Source organism: Meles meles, chromosome 9 (genome assembly GCF_922984935.1).
Source record: "Meles meles chromosome 9, mMelMel3.1 paternal haplotype, whole genome shotgun sequence".
NCBI classification, from domain to species: Eukaryota; Metazoa; Chordata; class Mammalia; order Carnivora; family Mustelidae; genus Meles; species Meles meles.
This window is the reverse complement of record NC_060074.1, coordinates 21,421,605-21,440,799: the sequence shown is the minus strand read 5'-3', so window position 1 is coordinate 21,440,799 and position 19,195 is coordinate 21,421,605. Positions and strand designations below refer to the sequence as shown.

The window sequence follows — 19,195 nt, the reverse complement described above, 5'->3', positions numbered from 1 at the left end:
TCTCTGGTGGACGCCTGAAACCACAGAGAGCACCGGATCCTACATATACAATGTTTTCTTCCCCCTGAGCACACATGCCTATGATAAAGTTTCATTTATAACTTAAGCACAGTAAGAGATTAACAATAACTAATAATAGAAAAATTACAAAAATACAATAAAAGTTATGTGAATGTGGTTTCTCTCCATCAAAATATCATATCGTATCGCACTGTATTGTGCTTTACTGTACTCACCCCTCCTCTTCTTCTTCTTGTGATGCTGTGAGATGACAAAATGCCGACGTGGTGAGATGAGGTGAGGAGTGTGACGTAGGCATCGTAAGCATCGTGAGGTAGCGATGGGCTCCTGTTGATGAGAGCAGATGCAATTTGAAACTCAGGAATATTCACCTCCAGATCCTTCTGAGAACATGTGCCTGGATACACCTGGCTGTATATTGGTGACGTGGAAGGTAGAAACAGTGCCCATCCCTGGGGGAAAGGATAAGTAAAACGGAGTGGAGACATACTGTGAAAATAGTTTACATTATCTGAAACAATGACTTATATGTGGAGCGACACAGAGAGATCTAAATCACAAGTTGTTGAGTATGTGCAGCACTATTTTACTTATTGAAAGTACATGCTTGCAAAACCCATGATATATTTTCCAAAAGATATATAAATTAAACATATTGTGGTGATTGCCTTCTGGGGGAGAAGAATGGATGAGAAGTGGGAACTAAGAAAAAATTAAAATAGAATACAGTCTTGCATGCATTGATAATGTTATACTAAAAATCAAGGAGTGTAATTAGCTCATTTCTGCACCTGAGATTTAAACACAGACACACATGCAACAAAACCTCCCACCCCAAGTTCCTCCTGAATTTCTTTTCAGCGCATTATCCTTGCAAAGCAAATCTTCCATGAGGACACTGGAATTATCAGTTGCTTAATCTTATTAAACATTTTGGGTTACACTATCTCAGTGTTCACACACCACGGGCAATTTGTTGTCCTACCCCTCCCAGGGATATCTGGCATTTGGCAATGTCTGCAAACACGTTTGGTTGTCAGCACTTGGGCGGTGCGTGCTACTGGCTCCTGGATGGATAGGGGCCAGGGTTGCTGCTTAACACACTGCTAATGAATGGGACAGGGTCCCGCAAAAAAGAAGCATCCCTTTCCAAATATCAACAGTGCTGAGACAGAGAATCCCTACGCCATCTCACTACATTTTCCATTTACTTCTTTGGTTTCAGGGAGGATGTTCCTTTCCTCCTTCCCTTCTTACTCTTCCATTACTCTCCTTCCAACTTCCCCTCTCCACTCTTATTTCTGCTCTAGAACAGTCTACTGTCTAGGTTGCCTCTCTCCCTCTAGTAGTCATTAATCTACTTAAATACCACCCTGATAGTAATTGCTCATAAAGAGTGTGAATGAGATAAACTGATGGTAAGCCATTAATCATTTAAGAAAATTAATTGATAAAATTGCCTCTCGTTCCTTTTTCTCTTCTTTCTTATGAGTTGCACTACCACACACCCATCTATTAAAATAGGAAGGGCACAAATTTGAGATTTACTGAGGGCCTCTAATAAATCTTCATGAATTGTGCAAAGGAACTAATGAATGCCTTAGAAGGCAACAGTTTAAAAAACAAACTGGGCAGGAGGGGGTCAGAAGGAGACTTTGAGATGGCAGCCTCAAAGCAACAATTTTGGGCCAAGGTGGGGGTGAAGTAGGAATTGAGCTTCACCAACTGGATGTTATATGCTCAAGTGCCTCACTGAAACAAGAGGAAAGAGCAGAGAGAGTGACTCTGACTTTTAACTGAATTCCAGAATCCTCTGAGCAACAGAATGGGACTAATGTGTACCAGGTGGGCTTTAAGCGTAAAGGAAAGGACTGATTTTCAGATAATGGAGACTGTTAAACATGGAATTTCGGTGCTGTGGATATCCTACTCTTTTGGACTTGGCTATTTTTTTTAAAGGACTGAAGTATACAGTATTACAGTCCAATTTAGACTAATGAGCAGATCAAAATTCTTAAGAGCTGTGATATGTGTTTTCGTGCATTTTCTCTGAAGTTTCAGTTGCCATTTGATAGTCTGTCCCTTGGGCATTCATATCTCTTCTTTAGTGCCTTGGGGATTAAATTATAATAAATTATCACCAAAGGACCCATTATCCATTTCTTCAATATACCCTGTTGGTTGTTTTTGTTGTTGTTGTTGTTGTTTTGTTTTGTTTTTCCTTGATGCTGCTAGTGGTGGCTGCGGTGTTTTATTTTATTTCTTTTTGTTTTTTAAGAAACAAAAGAAAAAGTCTGAAAGGTCTCTGTAGAGACATTATCTTACCCCATTTCATTCAGTCTGAGCAGTAGAAATAAGAATATTTCTCAAAGCAGTCTTTTTTCTTCTCCAGATAAATTCCTAATTCTTATGAGTCATCTGGACTTGAATTATTTTTTTTTTAATATTAAAAGAGAAGAAAGGCAGGACATATTGGGCACATTCGCACGTTACTCTAAGCTCCGTCCCTACTCCAGCTACCCAGGAATTAAAGCACCCGGCACCATCCTTTAGAAATCACACTCCTGTCTCTTTAACAGACTGTAGATGAGAAGAGGGCGGACCTCCAGAGTGTCGAAGGTTTTGATTGGTCCGGCTGGCAGGAAGTGGGCGGTGAAAGCGTCGCAGCTGTTGGTGTCGGAGGCTGCGGGGTGAGAGGCCGAGGCCTGGCCGGGCTTCAGGACGGTGAACCCGCTGCAGCTACAAATCCTGGGAGTGGGAACGAAGGGTGCAAAACGGGGTCACTTACTCGCGGTGGGCACGGGGCCCTGACAGCCTTTTCGCGGAGGTGCAGCGCTCTAGTAGCTGTGCCGCGGGGGACCTTGGGTCCACTCGGGCCACCGAGACTGCGCAGTGGTCCAGGAGCGGGACGGAAGGTGTTGCGCGGGCTCTGGCCGCCGACCTCGCAACTCGGCCGAGGCCCCTGTCTCAGCCTAGTTTCCTCTTTTCCCTTCTTCTGCAGGCTCGCTTCCGGCGTCATGGCTCAAAGGGCCTTCCCGAATCCTTATGCCGATTTTAACAAATCCCTGGCCGAAGGCTACTTTGATTCTGCCGGGAGGGTGAGTTTGGGAATACATCTGCCTGCATCCCTACCTTCAGCCCCTAGTGTTGAGAAGGGAGCTCAGTTTCGCCTGAAAGAAAGGGATGAGCATCCCCTTTTAAAAATATACGTAATTTCAGGATAAATATGTAAAATACATGTCAAAATATACCATTTGAGTTCTGACATTTCTATTAAGTCACTGTTGTTAATATTAATAATTGAAATAGCCTCAATCATTGATAATTTAAATTACAAAAATTGGCGAATATGTTGTTTTCCTATGTAATTTTGCATTTTTGATCAGTTTTGGTTTGCTTTTTAAAGAGAGGGAAGGAGTCCTGGGGTATGTCACCTGTTCCATGTTATTGCTTTATACTTGTAAGCAAATACGGCCAGGGTAAATGATGAGCGTTAATGAGGTGTGTGGTAAAGACATCTTTAAACTGAAAGTGCTGAGAAAAATTAAGGACATAGGCTTGAAATTCTTCCTACTATTGCCTCTTTTTTGCAGGACATCCCTATAGCTAGAGGAAAGAAACAGTAACTTAATGTTACTTATAAACCACAGAACAAAAGAGAAGTTTGATATAGGATACTTCAGGCCTGTGTTTTTTCATGCCTCTTTGAATGAACACAGTAAAGAGGGAATACAGTTCTTAAGAGTGTCTAGCTGAGAGATTCTAAGAGCTTGTTAGGTTGGGAGAAAGATTTCTTTAAAGTGGGCACATTTTTTTTTTAATTCTTCTAGTTTGTTTCTTCTAAACTTGCCATAGGAAAAGCACTTCCCATGAGATATAATGGCCTTAGAGATTTCATATCTGCCAACTGAGCTCTTTTTGGTTCTTCCCTGGAAGCATTTGTCACAGTGGATCACTTTCAGCATCTTTAATGCAAGTAGGAGGAATGAAAGAACTGGAGAAGAGTTTAGGATGGAAGGGTACCAAAATATATAGGAATCTAGAGTCGATCTGATTTTTTTTAAGATTGTATTTATTTATTATTTGAGAGCGAGGGGAGGCGAGAAGGAGAGAGAATCTGAAGCAGACTCTGCACAGAGCCCAACTCAGGGCTCAGTCCCACAACCAGAAAAGCCTGACCTGAGCTGAAACCAAGAGTCAGATGCTTAACTGACTGAGCCACCCAGGCACCCGTGATTTTTTTTTTTTTTTTTTTTTTTTCCTAAGAACAAAATTGAACCACCCAAGCAAAGCTTCTTGTAATGATGGTGATGTCATACGGCTTCCCTTTGGCCATTTGGACTTGTGTTCTGTCTACCTCTGCAGATCCTGAAGTTGAAGTATTTTGTCCTATCTTGTTGGAGGAAGACCTGCTGTTTCATGCGACTTGGCAAAGAGAACACTTAAGGATTTAATAACAGACGCCTTCAATTAAATACAGCTCACTGTTCAGGCTGTTTATAAATTAAACGCTTTTATAAATTTAACCATTTCAAGAGCGACAAAATGATAATTCATAAATTTAAACTCTGGTCCCAAAATAATAAAGTAATTTATCACCTAACACATAGTTTTGAACAGATTCCAGAAACTAGCATACCAGTTCTAAAATTGTTTAATGTTGAGCATCAAGAATCAGACACTCGAGATCTGTCCTCCTTAATTTGTTAACACAGACATTCAGTAAGGAATTGGTCTCTTTTCTGGCATCTATCAGAAAAAAGAGGGCTTTTGGAGACTCTGCAGATTGTTGCTAGAGTTTGAATAATTTTGTGGTCTGCCACAAGCAATCAATATTCTCTGGCAGGTGACCTTTATTAAATGCAGTTATGTGACAAATAGAAAGTAACTTCCCTTCTTGAGACTGAGGTGTTCTTGGTCTCAAAGTAAGGCCCGGCAAGATGATGAATTAGCCATGATCTATGAACAGAGGACGACATGTTCTCATATAGATCACTCTTCTGTCTAGTGGAGATTTATAGACCTTTTATATTAATATTGAAGTATATTTTATCTTACTAAATGTATTTTCAAGACCTGTTGAAATCTTAACCTCTTGGCAAAAATTGTTAAATAATGAGAATGTGTCCGTCAGACAGTGTGGTTTCTTCTTCAGAGTGTGAAATAAAGGATCATGGTGCTTCAGAAAAATTATTCAGATATGGTTGATAGTTTGATTTGCCTTATCAGAAGTAAAACTTAATATCTTTTATAATAATTCCGATACTGCCTTCTTTGTTTCAGTGTTAAATCTCATTTTAAAAAATGAGATGATGATGTTAGCAGGTAGTAGGTTTGTTTTTATAATGCTTACATGGGGAAGTGAAATGTTTGTGCCCATGTAATATTCCCCAACATTGTTTTAAAGTTTTACTGCTCTGTAAAATTCAAGTCTGGGAATCACAGCAGGTTTCTAAAATTCCAGAGGGATACATTAAAGTGACCTTTTAAGATTCTTCATGATTCAGTGTATACAGAACTTGCGAAATATTTTTCAGTTGCCTTTAGGATAAATAACAGTGTTTTTGTGGACCTCACAATTTACCCAGCATCTGTGGGGCTTCATATGGATATCGCTACCCCACAGCCACAGCTTTCATGTGCTTTTTAATCCATACCCAAATCATTACTTGTTATAGACCCTTGGACTGCTTAAAATTGTAAAAATATCAACAGTTCCATCCCTGAATGCGAGAATTTTGAAATTGGTGGGGCAGGTATTATTATCCTGACTTTATACAGGTAATTGAAGCATAAAGAAGTTATGAGTAGAGCACAGTTACTCAATCAGTAGTGGATAAAGATGTAGCCAGCCTCATTCATTGGGCAGTATTTATGAAGCCCCTTTGCTAGGCACTGTGCTGGCCATGAGTTTTTTGATGCTAGGTCTGATGTTCTCTCCACTCTGCCTGAGGCTCCTGATTTCTCTGAATTTATTTTGATTTTTTTAGACTACTTCTACAGTTCTTAAAAATTGTTTATCCATTTTTTTACAAGTGGATTTATAAATGTTTATCCTCATCTTTTAATAATAAAAGCAACGAGAGTGTTTCCTTAGGGAATTAACATTGTTGCTGCTTAAATAGCTGGAAAACAGCAAACATCTTCTGATTTGTGCTTAATCTATTAAGATGACTTTTATTATAATAAAAAGTATTAGCTTAAATAACATGTTCCCTATTAGGTGGAAATTACTGCATGCCAGTTTTTCATCAGCGGTCTACTTTAGTATTTTATTATAAATTTGATGTAAGACATTTAAGTTACAAAATATTTGCTGCCTTGAGTAGGAAAATGTCATAGCCCTTTTAAGTTTTATTAATTTGGGTTATTAAATGTCCACTTCTCCCAGGCAGAAGAAGTGGCCCAAGTGGAAACGAAATGCCCTCCTATTTTTTATGGTCTCTAGTCCAGGAAGTTAAGCGGTCCATATTTTTTGATACTTGTTTTCCCTTTACTATCTACAGCTGACTCCTGAGTTCTCACAACGCTTAAACAATAAGATTCGAGAGCTGCTTCAGCAAATGGAGCGGGGCCTAAAGTCGGCAGACCCTCGGGATAGCACTGTTTACACTGGCTGGGCAGGTAAGAAATGCTGCCCGTGAGCTGGCGTAAGCATTGTAGAGGAGAGCTGAAGCATCACCTTGTGAGTGTGTCTGACTGACCGGACGCCCTCACTTGCTTCCTGTGTCTGTGGCTGAGTAATTGCTTCTGGGAGAATGCGGTGCTCTCAGCCTAGCCTTGGGATTTGGATCTCGAACAGTGCTCTGAATTTAGGGCAAGGGAAGCATATTCATGGAATTCATATCTGCCACAAATTTGGATGGCTGCTTGTGGAAAGAAAAATTGATGTTTGGCATTACATAGTTAATTTGGAGATGGAATCTCAGTGGGAAGAGTTGGGAAGAGTCCCAGAATACAGTGTATGAAACAGAAGTAAAGAGGATTAATCCACAGAAAATAAAACATGCCCAGATGTGTCATTTTTTTAAGTTGCCACATAACAGGGATCCAAATATGAACACAGAGTAAATCAGAGATTCCATGAACTAATCTTCCTGAACAGTCACTGCTGGGTGGTTTGCATTCAGTGTTTTGCTGGTCACTGAGAGGTTGGAGAAAGTTTGGGGAGAAATAGTACGTGGATGTCCAAGAAGTGAGAGAGAGACAAATGAAAGAAGGAACGTTGAAGAACTTCAGTTGGTTTACTAATGTAGAGAGACAGAAAGATAGCTTTATAATCTCAAAGAAGCACAATTTAGAGACTCATTGTTTTCCAGTTAATCTGAAAAAGAAGGAGGAACAGATTTTCAGCTTGGGGAATTTAAATTTTATTTTATTTTATTTTTTTTAAAGATTTATTTATTTGACAGAGAGAAATCACAAGAGAGGCAGGCAGAGAGAGAGGAAGGGAAGCAGGCTCTCCGCTGAGCAGAGAGCCCGATGTGGGACTCGATTCCAGGACCCCGAGACCACGACCTGAGCCGAAGGCAGCGGCTTAAGGCAGTGGTGCTTGTCATGAGCATGCAGTTTCCTTGGCCTCACAGTGAAGATAATCAGTGTAATGGGTCTTGAGCGGGGCCCAGGAATATGCATTTTGCAAGCCTCAGTGGACCTGATGTAGATTGTCCTCTATGGACTGCACTTTGAGAGGTTTCTCTGGCAGGAATTACTAAAAGCAAACCTTTTGGGATTCTCTCTGTCCTTATGAAGTCAGGAAAACAAATAAAAATCAGAATAAAATTATACTCTCAAGGATGTTTAAGGTCAGTGTTTTATAAAATAAGAGGAATGGACTAGTTAATGGCCCTCCCTCTTAGTTTTATGGCCCTTAGTTAAAGGCCCTCCCTCTTAGTTTTATGATTTGGGGTGATTTTAGAAGCTCAACACAAGATATGTTAAAGATGATTTAACGCCTTTGGGGCGTTAAAAGGGCGCCTGGGTGGCTCAGTGGGTTACGCCTCTGCCTTCGGCTCTGGTTGTGATCTCAGGGTTCTGAGATTGAGCCCCACATTGGGTCTCTGCTTGGCGGGGAGCCTGCTTCCCCCTCTCTTTCTCTACCTGCCTTTCTGCCTTCTTGTGATCTCTCTGTCAAATAAATAAAATCTTTAAAAAAAAAAGATATGTTAAAGCTGAGAATAAATGTGAAAGTATTTTGCTACAAGAAGAAAGTTATAATAACAGTTGTCATTTAAATGAACATTGCTATTCTCTACTTAAAATCATGAGAATTTGAACAAAATAGCACAAGTACAATCCACAGTTATTTAGCTTTCCTCTTGATTTCCACATTGTTTAAAGACCAGACTTACAGATCTTTTCCTAATACAATTGGAGTTTCTATTATTTTGTTATTCTTGGCCAAAAAAAAAAAAAAAAAAAGATACTGAGACAGATGGCTAGATTCAATTCCCTGTCTATAAAAAGAATGAATTAAACCTCTATCCTATTCACTCATTCAGATGAGTTTATATTATTACATATTATAAGATTATAAGATACCTTGCTTTAGGGGGAAAGAAGGGATTGACTTCAGTTTTAAATTAATAGTTTGACAATGTTCGAAAAAGCCATCAATCAGGCCCTCTACTGCCAGGACTATTTGAGGAACTAAAGGTTAAATAGAAGTGGAAATAGAAAAGAAATTTGACTCAAAGCAAAATGCAAGTGTGTTTAAATTTTTTGGCAGTGTGAGTTAACAGTGTCATCTCCTTTGAATGCCAATATCCTTCAACTTTTCATCTTTAAGTATTTATGATACTTATTGCTGGCTCCCAAAAGCAGCTTAAAAGGGAGGCATCTTAGGCCAATTGGCATACTAAGCAGTTTAAATTGTTTTATGATGTAGCATAAAATCTGCCAGATAAATTTGCTAATGGCTTTTGAGGCAGGGGTCCTGATGTCTCTTAATTGAGCACTGTTAAAAAGCCATTATTCCCACATAAAATGGACTGTCTCCTCCAGTGTTTTCACAAGTAAAATGCTTTTCTTCCCCGGCCAGTGTTTAGACAGTCTAAATAGCATGAAACTCTGAGTTGCATAAGAAGCTAAAGCTAATTTGACACATAAAATCATGTTAATACCTTCTCTTCCCATTATTATATCTTACCAAGTATGGTGTCTTTATTATTGCAATTTTATTTCCAGAAAATACGTTCATAAACATTTTAACACAATAAAAATACTTGGCTGTTGTGTGTCAAGGCAGTGTTTACATAATTATGTGTAGATTTGTATCCTACTGTGTGTGCGTTCCCCATATTATCTTCCAAAGAGTGGTACCTTTTAGAAAATAAGGATTCCATTTCTTTAACTTTGTTCACCAAAGTTAGCATCATATTTTTATAAATATTAGTTTGTTTGCTCTTGTTGCTAGTTTGTCCAAAATTATATTATTTGGGGAAACATTTATTGTAGAAAACCTTTAGAAGTTGATCATCTTCTTCAACATTGGTAGTTCTGGGGGCACCTGGGTGGCTCAGTGGGTTAAGCCTCTGCTTTTGGCTCAGGTCCTGGTCTCAGTGTCCTGGGATCGAGTTCCACATCGGGCTCTCTGCTCAGCAGGGAGTCTGCTTCCTCCTCTCTCTGCCTACTTGCGATCTCTGTCAAATGAATAAATGAAACCTTTAAAACAACAACAACAACAACAACAAAAATTGGTAGTTCTTGAGCATTTGTTGTCAGTCTACAATGAAAGCTTTTGCAATTTATCATACGTAGTTTGTATAAGAAAACTTCATGATTATTATTAATTAGAACTTTAAATTACCAACCTCTTTTGTTAAGTTTCATTCCCCAGTTGAAGTATGATGTGATAGTTAATGCTCATTCAAGTAGAATTAGGATTTAGGATAGGATTAGGTTCTGCTGCATATACCCCAAAAAAACAGAATTACAGTGACATTTAAATAAGATAGAAGTTTATTTTTCTTTTATGTTAAAGAAGGCCGGTGTAGTTCAGGGTTGATACAGTGCCCTCAGGATGTCAGTAGGAACCCAGGTTCCTGTCTTTCTGCTCCATTATCCCTCAGCCACTGACTTCTACCTGTTGGCCAAATAGCTGCTGAAGATTCATGCATTACATCAGCTTTTCGGGCTGCAGAAAGGAAAAAAAGGCAAAAAAGAATGCATTCCTCCCCTTTTAAAAGACTTCCTGGAAGGCCCACTTAACATTTCAATTCTACTTACGTCTCATTGGCTAGAACATAGTCACATGGTCACACATGTTAGCAAGGAAGGATAGTAAATGTAGTCTTTTCGCTGGGGTTAACTGGATTTGGGGATAAGACCTAGCAACCTCCGCTGTAAGTCCTGTGTAACAGGAGAAGTGATACTTTTTTTTATTCCTGTGTTTGCACAAGGCATTTGAGACAATGAGCCTTAATTCTTTCCATGCTTAATTTTTTCCATCTAAATGTCTGTCCATTTGGGGGAAGTATTGTCTATACGATATTTTGAAATTTCCTAAGCAATATTTTGCCTGTTCTGTGTTTCTAGGGAGACAGGAATTCTAGGCAGGAATTGGACTCCCATCATTTTCCCCATTTTCTGTCTTTTTAGGAAAAACTGAAACTAATAGTGATGAGATTTACTAGAATTTCTGTACCCATGTTATGTATACCATAAAAAGCACTGTGTACGTAATGTTTTATTGGTAAGGGGAATGTGTATAGGTTTAAATAAAAATTTAGAAGAAGCAAATCACTGCTTTAGAAAGTATTTCGCTTTACAAACTATTTTACAGCATAAATTATCTTGGTTTTTATTGTCAAATGGAAACAGGATATCACGGTGATGAGAACAGTTCACACAGGCTTGTAATAGGGTTCAGACATCATTTTCATTAAAGCCTACATACTCACTCCTGTGGGTTGTCAGTGCAGTTTTACAGTGTGTATTCCCAGCTTCTACCTTTTTTTATTCACAACAGAGATATAAAATGCCTTGACCCTAGGAAAGAAAGGAGGGGAGAATTTTCAAACCTCGCAGCCATCTCATATTGGCCAATGAGGCAGTTATGGTAATAAATCACTGTGGGGTCTCATGCTTATCCAGGAATGAAGTATTGTGGATAATCAATTTTGCAGACGGTAATTGAGAATTAACAAATTATTACTGATGTTCAGAAACAAGAATTCAGTAATTTAATAGTAAAATATATTGAGTAAATTTTGGTTCCCAAGGGAATGATGATCGTGAATATGCAGTTCTTGATCATTTTACTGTTAAAGGACAGGCGTAAAGATTAAAAGTGATTGCTATTAATAAAATGTTGGTAGGATCAGCATTTGAATGACAGGAGCCAGAGTATATGTGCACGAGCCTCAGTAACTAATGTCATACGCCAGACATCATTCTAAGTGTTTTGCATTAATTAGCTAACCTAAATCTTAGAACCACTCTGTGGTGTGGATACTGTTTGTATCCCCATTTCACAGATGAGAAAACTGAAGCAAGACAAGGTTGAGTACGTATGGAAGGTGCCAGTAAGTGAGAAAGTTAGGAATCAATGCTACAAGTCTTATCTTTAGAAGCTTGTCTTTACCCCATGAGAATGCGTGCCCTCATGTGTACATCTACTCTCCACGTATACATCTGGGTTCACTCCATACATTTGATAAGTGAAGAAGGGCTACACATAACTGTAAGATGGAGTGAGTTGAGTGGTGATAACGGGATGATACTCATGTTGTACAAACATTTAGAAGTGACTAATGACTAGTCAGTTTTAAGTGTTTTAGAAAAAAATTAGAATAGATGAATTATGAAAGGAATTTGGAAAGAAAGTGGGAAACGTGAGTTAGGTAAGAGTAATTACTATTTAAAAGTCTATAGGAAGGAGTTATTTGGGATTGGACGTAAAGTAAACCCTGGAAAGATTTATGGGCATTTGCAGCCAGAAGAATGAAATCTCTAGCATTCTGCTACAGAAGTTGCTTCCGTGCTTCCTAATCCTGAATTAATATATTCAGCATGGTTTCAAGATAGAAAATTAACTGGGCCAAAACAGAAGCTTTTCCTCATAATTGCTTGTGTTTGAAAAGGCTTGTTGAGGATCTTTGCATATGAAGTATCACCCATAGTCTGAAAACAATCAGTAGCTCTTACAGCTGTTAATAAGTGATACTGGAAATGAACAGGCCCGGTTCTTTTCACTGAAATCCTCTTTTATAAAATGTAGTACATTGAAGTGTAATGCATCACGATACTGATGTATAACATATGACAACAATAAGTACTGAATTACTCATTCTTAGCCATAATCCTTTCCTGGTAGATTTACCAGTTCTTTATAGGATGCACTCCCAGCTTGGGAAGCAAGGCATACATTTGGTTCTTCAAATGCTCCATCAAGAAGTGTTCTTTATGGGGCGCCTGGGTGGCTCAGTGGGTTGAAACCTCTGCTTTCGGCTCAGGTCATGATCTCAGGGTCCTGGGATCGAGTCCTGCATTGGGCTGTCTGCTCCGTGGGGATACTGCTTCCCCTCCTCTCTCTGCCTGCCTCTTTGCCTACCTGTGATCTCTGTCAAATAAATAAATAAAATCTTTAAAAAAAAAAAAAAAAGGAAGTGTTCTTTATGTCATGCACATAGCAGCAGACAGTGCAAAAAAAGAACAGGAGTGGAGGTCTCTTAAGATTAAACCCAATGGCTGGCTACCGAGTAGTCCTGATTGGTGTTTGGGAATCTGTCGGGACTCACCAGAGAGCCTCACAGCCCTTGCCTTTGGGCTGCTGTGGGTTTTGTTCCAGGTAGCTAAAGGTTCCAGGAAAAAAAAAAAAAAATTAAAATGGCTTATAAAATAGAAATTATAAAACACTGGTGAGAAATTGTTATTATAAAGAATTAAAAGAGTAGATGAAATATTCTCATGTTAGAAATAAGCGTTTGGGAGGAAAGATTGCTTCCCTTGCAGATAACATAGTAGAAAAGGTAAGTAAACCCAAGGGATAACTGATCTCACTAGTATCTTTAAGAGAGAATGAGGAAAGTGCCGGCCCTCATTTAATTTCATTTTTTCCCACTCTTAACTATGATGATTCCTAAGGGAAATGATCAGCTCACACTCCAAAAAAAAAAAAAAAAAAAAATATATATATATATATATATATATATATATATATATATAGTCAGGACTCTAGGGGCTTTAGTTCTAAAAGACATAACCCAATCTTCTATAACCAACTCACAAAGTTAATGAGGCTAAGATCAGCATATATTTCCTCTTTTCAAGTATTAGATAACATTTTAAATAAGAGGATATGCAGCATAATCCCTGGAGTAATATTAACTTGCGCTCTAAATGCAAGTCATTAAAGTGTTTCAAAATGCTCTTCCTCTGATCTGCCAAATGTATAGCCTTTGAGCTACAGCTTTAGCATGTGGGACTTAGTTTCTGCTGATACCAGACTTATTTGAAAGGAATCACTCTGGCCAGGTATCTTTTCTTTGCAATTTGATCTTTTTATTACATAGCTCTTCAATCTGAGCCAGCATTTCAGTGTCTAATTTGAGCCCTAGTCATGTGTCCTTCACCTTCATAAGAAGCACATACGCGTCCCAGCCAGAGCTGTCAGGACTAGCGGAAGGAATAAAGGGTGTGCATCTCCACTGGGTTAATTAGAGCCCTTCAGAGTGACCACTAGATAGAGACCTGCCAGAGCGCTTTCTGGCAGACTGCACTTTCTCTGGGGTTGATGTCATTGTACTGTAGGTTATCTTAAGTGACTTAGATACAGGCTTGAAACAGCTGTAGGGTTTACATGCTAGCAGTGTGCTTGGATGAAACTCTGAGAGCAGGAAGAAAATGTTGATCAGAAGAAATGATAGGAGGGGAAGAAAGAAGACATATCTAAGCAATTTGCCTTTTATAGACAACAACAAGGAGGCTGGGGCTTTATTTTGTCATTTTTTTATTCCGGTAGCTTGAGCATTTAACACAATGCCAGATCCATAGTTGGTGCTTAATACATATTTTTTTTTTTTTTAAGATTTTATTTATTTATTTGACAGATAGAGATCACAAGTAGGGAGAGACGCAGGCATAGAGAGAGAGGAGGAGGAAGCAGGCTCCCCGCCAAGCAGAGAGCCCGATGCGGGGCTCGATCCCAGGACGCTGGGATCATGACCTGAGCGAAAGGCAGAGGCTTAACCCACTGAGCCACCCAGGCGCCCCCTTAATACATATTTACTGAATGGATGAATGAACGAACGAACGAACGGAGGGAGAGTGTTCTGCAATTACTGTTCTATAGTATACCACCTATACAAACTAAAAACAATAAAGCAAACCAGGTGGAATGAGGAAAGAGTGGAATTGAACTCATTTCATATGTCTTAGGATGTAGAAGAGTCAGTCACATCTCTTTGCCTTGACTTCTGATCCAGTAGAAAAATGAACTCAAAAATTAGAGAAGGCTTATAATATCGCTTTATACTTGATAAAGCTGAATAGAGAGCCTCTTGTTTAGACCTGGTTGTAAATTGGGTTTCTTCTTTTTTGCTGCCTGACTTGAACTTACCTCCTTAGACCCAAACAGAGCATCTAGATAGTACAAATATAGATCACTACATGAGAAAAAGGAGAAGAGGGAACACCTAAAGTCAGAAGACTCCCAGAAAGCTCAAGAGAAGGGCCAGATGGCACATGTGTAGAGAACATTCTTCTAGTGAGAGGAGCCAGCAAGGGTGGAGAGAGGCAGGAACTTGGGAAGACTATGCTTCCCTCTCTTCTTTCTGTCGTTTTCAATCAGGCATCAGAGATGAGACAAAGCGACTGATTCAACACTGGAAAATCATTCTAATGGGGTTGGGTGTTTATTGAGTAGTTACTGTGTGCTAGGGACTTGTAATGATCAGCATGATTCACAGTAACTATGGAGTAGCTATTTCATAGGTAAACTTGCTTAGGCTCAGAGAGGTTTAGTAAATGAGGTAAAAAACGCACAGTGAGTAACTGATGGCTTCAATCCCAGGCATTGATCCCTGAGCCTGAGTCTTTAATGGCTACTCTGTTGAAAGATTTCTCACCTGTGAATGGCGGTCTGAATAAAAGGCTAAGAGCACTTCCCATTTTGATAGTTATGAGGCAGGGCACTGAAGGAAGGGGGAGGAAACTATGAGGTCTCCTCTTTTTTTTAAGTGTTTTTTCTATTGGACAGTCAGCTCTGGAAATACATAAAAAAGAGAAAAGACACATCTTCTGAGTGCTCGTTTGCCCTCTTTCTTTTCTACTTCTTTGCTTGGGACAATAATTATTGGTACAGCTGATTTTCTCCCCATATCACCTGTATTCAGGTATTTGGAGAACAGCAGCTGTCAGTGGACAGCAAGCTGTGCTGCTTGGCTCTAAGCTGACAGCTGAGCAGATATGCTGCTCCAGGCAGTGTTTACATACAGGCTTTTTGGAGACCTCTGTGCACAGTAACCACAGTGACTGGGAATGGGAATCCTGCCCTAAAGACAACTGTAGTTTTGTCTTGTTTCCAGAGAAGGAGGTAGGGAGGGGGAGAGAGAGATGGGGAGGGGCAGAGAGAGGAGAAGAGAGAATCCCAAGCAGATTCCCTGCTGAGCACAGAGCCTGATGTGGGAGCTCAGTCTCAGGACCCTGAAATCATGACCTGAGCCAAAATCAAGAGTCAGATGTTTAGCTGACTGAGCCACCCAGGTGCCCCTAGACAACTGTAATTTTGTTGAAAAAATAAAAATGCACTTAGACACAAAATTAAGAAACCATGACAAAGTACAAGAAAGTACCAACCTGCTATAGAAAGACAGGTGATCATACTGTACAGGGTTAGCTAGAGAATTTCTGGTCACTTATATTTTCATAAATCTGAAAGGGAAAAAAAACATGGTATTGATAAACTCTCAAAGTTTTAACTAGGGAGCAGTTTATTTGAAACAACCCATCACCTTTTTAGGGAGTTCCTATTTACGTATCACTCAAAACTATGGAGACCTGTTCTTGGGTGTTAGCCTGGGTACCTCCTGTGACTCCAGTGGTATTTCAATCTGAGCGTGACTTTTCCTACCAGAGTACACAAAGAGAATCTCTAAAAGACCCCAATCTGCAAGGAAGTACCTTGCAGAGAGAAACTACCATGGCAAAGGTTCTTACATCAGTGCAGACTGATTATAAAAGAAACGAACACGTTTCTTTTATATTACGGAATATTACGTATAATCTCTAAATTATAGAGATTTATTATGGAATAATCTCTAAAGTGCAGAATTACAGACAAGTGTTTTTGAGAGTTCATACATCTGTGGAGATTTTTATCATGTCCACATACATTTGAGATGTGCGAAGGTCTTGATTGGTCAAGATGAATAGGACTAATGAACTTGGAAATTCAAAGGCTTAGTATTAATTACTCCTCAACAGCTGGCTATATTTATAGGACTACTGGGGCTAAGTAGCTGAGTAAGGAAATTGCAGATTTAGAAGTGTCTCTAAGCAGTTTACCCTCCCTTCCCAGAGTAAGAGCTACAGAAGGAGACAGAGTAGAAAAATCTAGTTCATAGCTTTCATGCTAAAAACCAGGACAGATTCCTATTACAGCAAAGTTTTCTTCGGTCCTCATGGTATCGGTTTTTTTCTTTGAAGTAAATTAGTTGTCAACATTTCAAAAACAGATTTCTAGGATGAACTGTGGGGGCAGTGCCACACTTCCCGAACTTCTTATGCACAATGACATCAATCTCTGGTGTTCAGAGCAGTGCCGGCCTTAGAATGTTCCACTGTGATAGAGATGTTATTGTCCATCATACCAGCCATTACCCACATGTAGCTGTTGAGCATTGAAATGTGGCTAGTGTGACTGAGAAACTGAATTTTAAATTGTGTTTACTTTTAATTAACTCCAAGTATTCTAGACACTTATGGTTAGAAACTGTCTTATTGGACACCACAGTTGTAAGCAACCAAACCTCTGGGAGTTGTAAGGTCAGAGTAATATATGTCTGGGTTTCTTCTGGCCTCTCAGACCAAAAAGGGGGGTTTTTTGGTTTTGTTTTTATTAAAAGCAACCCCTACTTACATTGGATTGATGAGCCTTCCAGTCCACTTGCTCCTGAAGTACACCAGAGAATCACTGACTACTCCAGGAGTCACATCACTCCCCAGACATTTGAAGGACATTTGTCCAGCCTCTCTTCCCCTAAACTCCAGGTGCATCCAGCTGCCTACTTGAGCTCTCTCTCTACTTGGACGTCTGTCTGATGAATGTCTCAAACCTCTCTGCCTCTTCCTCACTGCCAGGCCCTGTGTTAGACATGTCTAGTGCTCACCCATGTCTGGTGTTCCTCTCTTTCTAGACTCTGAGAGGTTAAACCTCTCAACTTCAGTGACCTCTTCTAGTTCAGGGGCTGCATGTGTCACTTCCAAGCCAAACCCTCTAGTTGCTGGTGTGAGGCCCTGTAGCACTCTTCATGAGGTACCCCTCTAGGATTCCCTAGTAAAGGCCCTTCTTGGAAGACCTGGACTAACCCATAGGGTTATCTTTGAAAGATGCTTTTTAGGGCACCTGGGTGGCTCCATTGGTTAAGCGTCCAATCTTGATTTCAGTTCAATTTTAATTTCAGGGTTGTGAGTTCAAGTCCCACATTGGGCTCATGCTGGATGTGGAGCCTACTTTAAAAAAAAAAAAAAAAAAAAACTCTTTTGGGGGAATACCACTCCTTTACATAAACCAATCATAGATTAACATCAAGCCTAAAGTTCTGTGTCTAGCTTTTAATAATTTGAGCCTCCAAGGAGTCTGTCCTTATTACCCATGTCATCCCCTAGCCTTCCCATCCACATGGACTTGCTCAGACGATTGATTCCACTTCCTGAGAGTACTGTGCACAGGCTCTGTTTCAGCTTCCTCTTTTGGTCTACACCCCATCCATACCTTCTTCTCCTTGATGGTATATTTTTGCCCCCTGGGAGGAAGAGGATACTCTCTCCACCTCTGTCCATTCTTTCTCCACCAAATCAGTCTCCAAAGCTGTGAATAACTACAGAATGAACATGGCATTTCTAAAACATTTACTAACTTAACATGCTTGATTCTAAAAGGTATTTGGTTGGTTTTTTTACTGATGTTAAATCTGGATTTGGATGTAAAATAGAGGTGGTATCCCTATTACAACTTTCCTGTACCCTTTAGGAAATGAAGTACAGTCAACCAGAGTATGAATAATCTCTTATTCCTGAAGGAGAGTACTCATTATTTAACAGAATTAGTTATCCAAATGCTTTATTGGTCATCTTTAATGAGTTTGGGATTAATGGGCAAATAATGGCTTAGATTTCGCTTTACTCATTTCTCAGTATATCTCTCTTCATATGGATTATTTTCCCATTTAGAATATGTCAATAAGTTTAAATCATATATATGAGCAAATCTAACAAAACAGTAAAATTCAGACCAAAAAAGCATTAGTTTTCATAACTTAATCACAGTAGTTATCATAGAGTGAACCATCTAAGAAATAGAATCAATTTTATGTCAATGAAAATGTCAAAATTCCTCCAGGTTTAAAAGAGGGGAAGAATGGGTTTCTTTTTTCTTTTAATAGAATAATCCTAAAACCTAAAATGATTTGGAGCATGTATTTACAATTAAATACAATCAAAACTTAAATCTCACTTCAGTCTTTTCTGTTCTGGAAGAAAAGTGAAAGGGTAGAAGGAGGAAGTGAATCTCCTTTATCCTAACTTTTGCTTAGCAAATAATATAGAAGGACATTTTATCCACTACTCAAATTTAAGCCCAGAATACTCTATTAAGTAGCATATCCTGTGATTTAAAAAAGGAAGCATTAAAAAGATTAAACTCCATACATCATCGTGTGTTGACTCTCGTGACCAGTTTTGATGGTTGTTATCCTGGAAGCCAATACAGTGTTCTTTCTCATTATGTTAAATGTCCTTTAGAGACTGGAATCCTACTTGATAATGAGTTTATGAATGGATGCAGCTGTAACCCTTCCCTCCCAAACCTGGCCCTTCCCTAGAGGCATATTAATATCTTGGTGGATGAGAAGCATATTAACCCTTGCAGCACTATTTGACTGAGCAGGGAGCCTGATGTGGGGGTGGATGCCAGGACCCCGGGATCATGACCTGGGGTGAAGGCAGGGGCTTA

The 19,195-nt window shown here is 39.4% G+C and overlaps 1 protein-coding gene across 4 annotated transcripts in view; it reads left to right on the top strand.

Moving 5' to 3' along the window:
* Positions 1–2,623: 2,623 nt before the first annotated feature.
* LANCL1 (LanC like 1) overlaps positions 2,624–19,195 on the top strand; it is a 38,491-nt gene continuing 21,919 nt past the window's right edge. The window contains exons 1-3 of one of the 4 annotated variants that reach the window (XM_046018353.1): positions 2,624–2,711; positions 3,023–3,119; positions 6,528–6,645. In XM_046018353.1, the coding sequence (XP_045874309.1) occupies positions 3,039–3,119; positions 6,528–6,645 (199 nt within the window). In that variant the 5' untranslated portion in view covers positions 2,624–2,711; positions 3,023–3,038. Of the gene's footprint in view, positions 2,849–3,022; positions 3,120–6,527; positions 6,646–19,195 lie in introns of all 4 variants that reach the window. The other 3 variants (XM_046018354.1, XM_046018356.1, XM_046018355.1) reach the window with 3 other exon arrangements.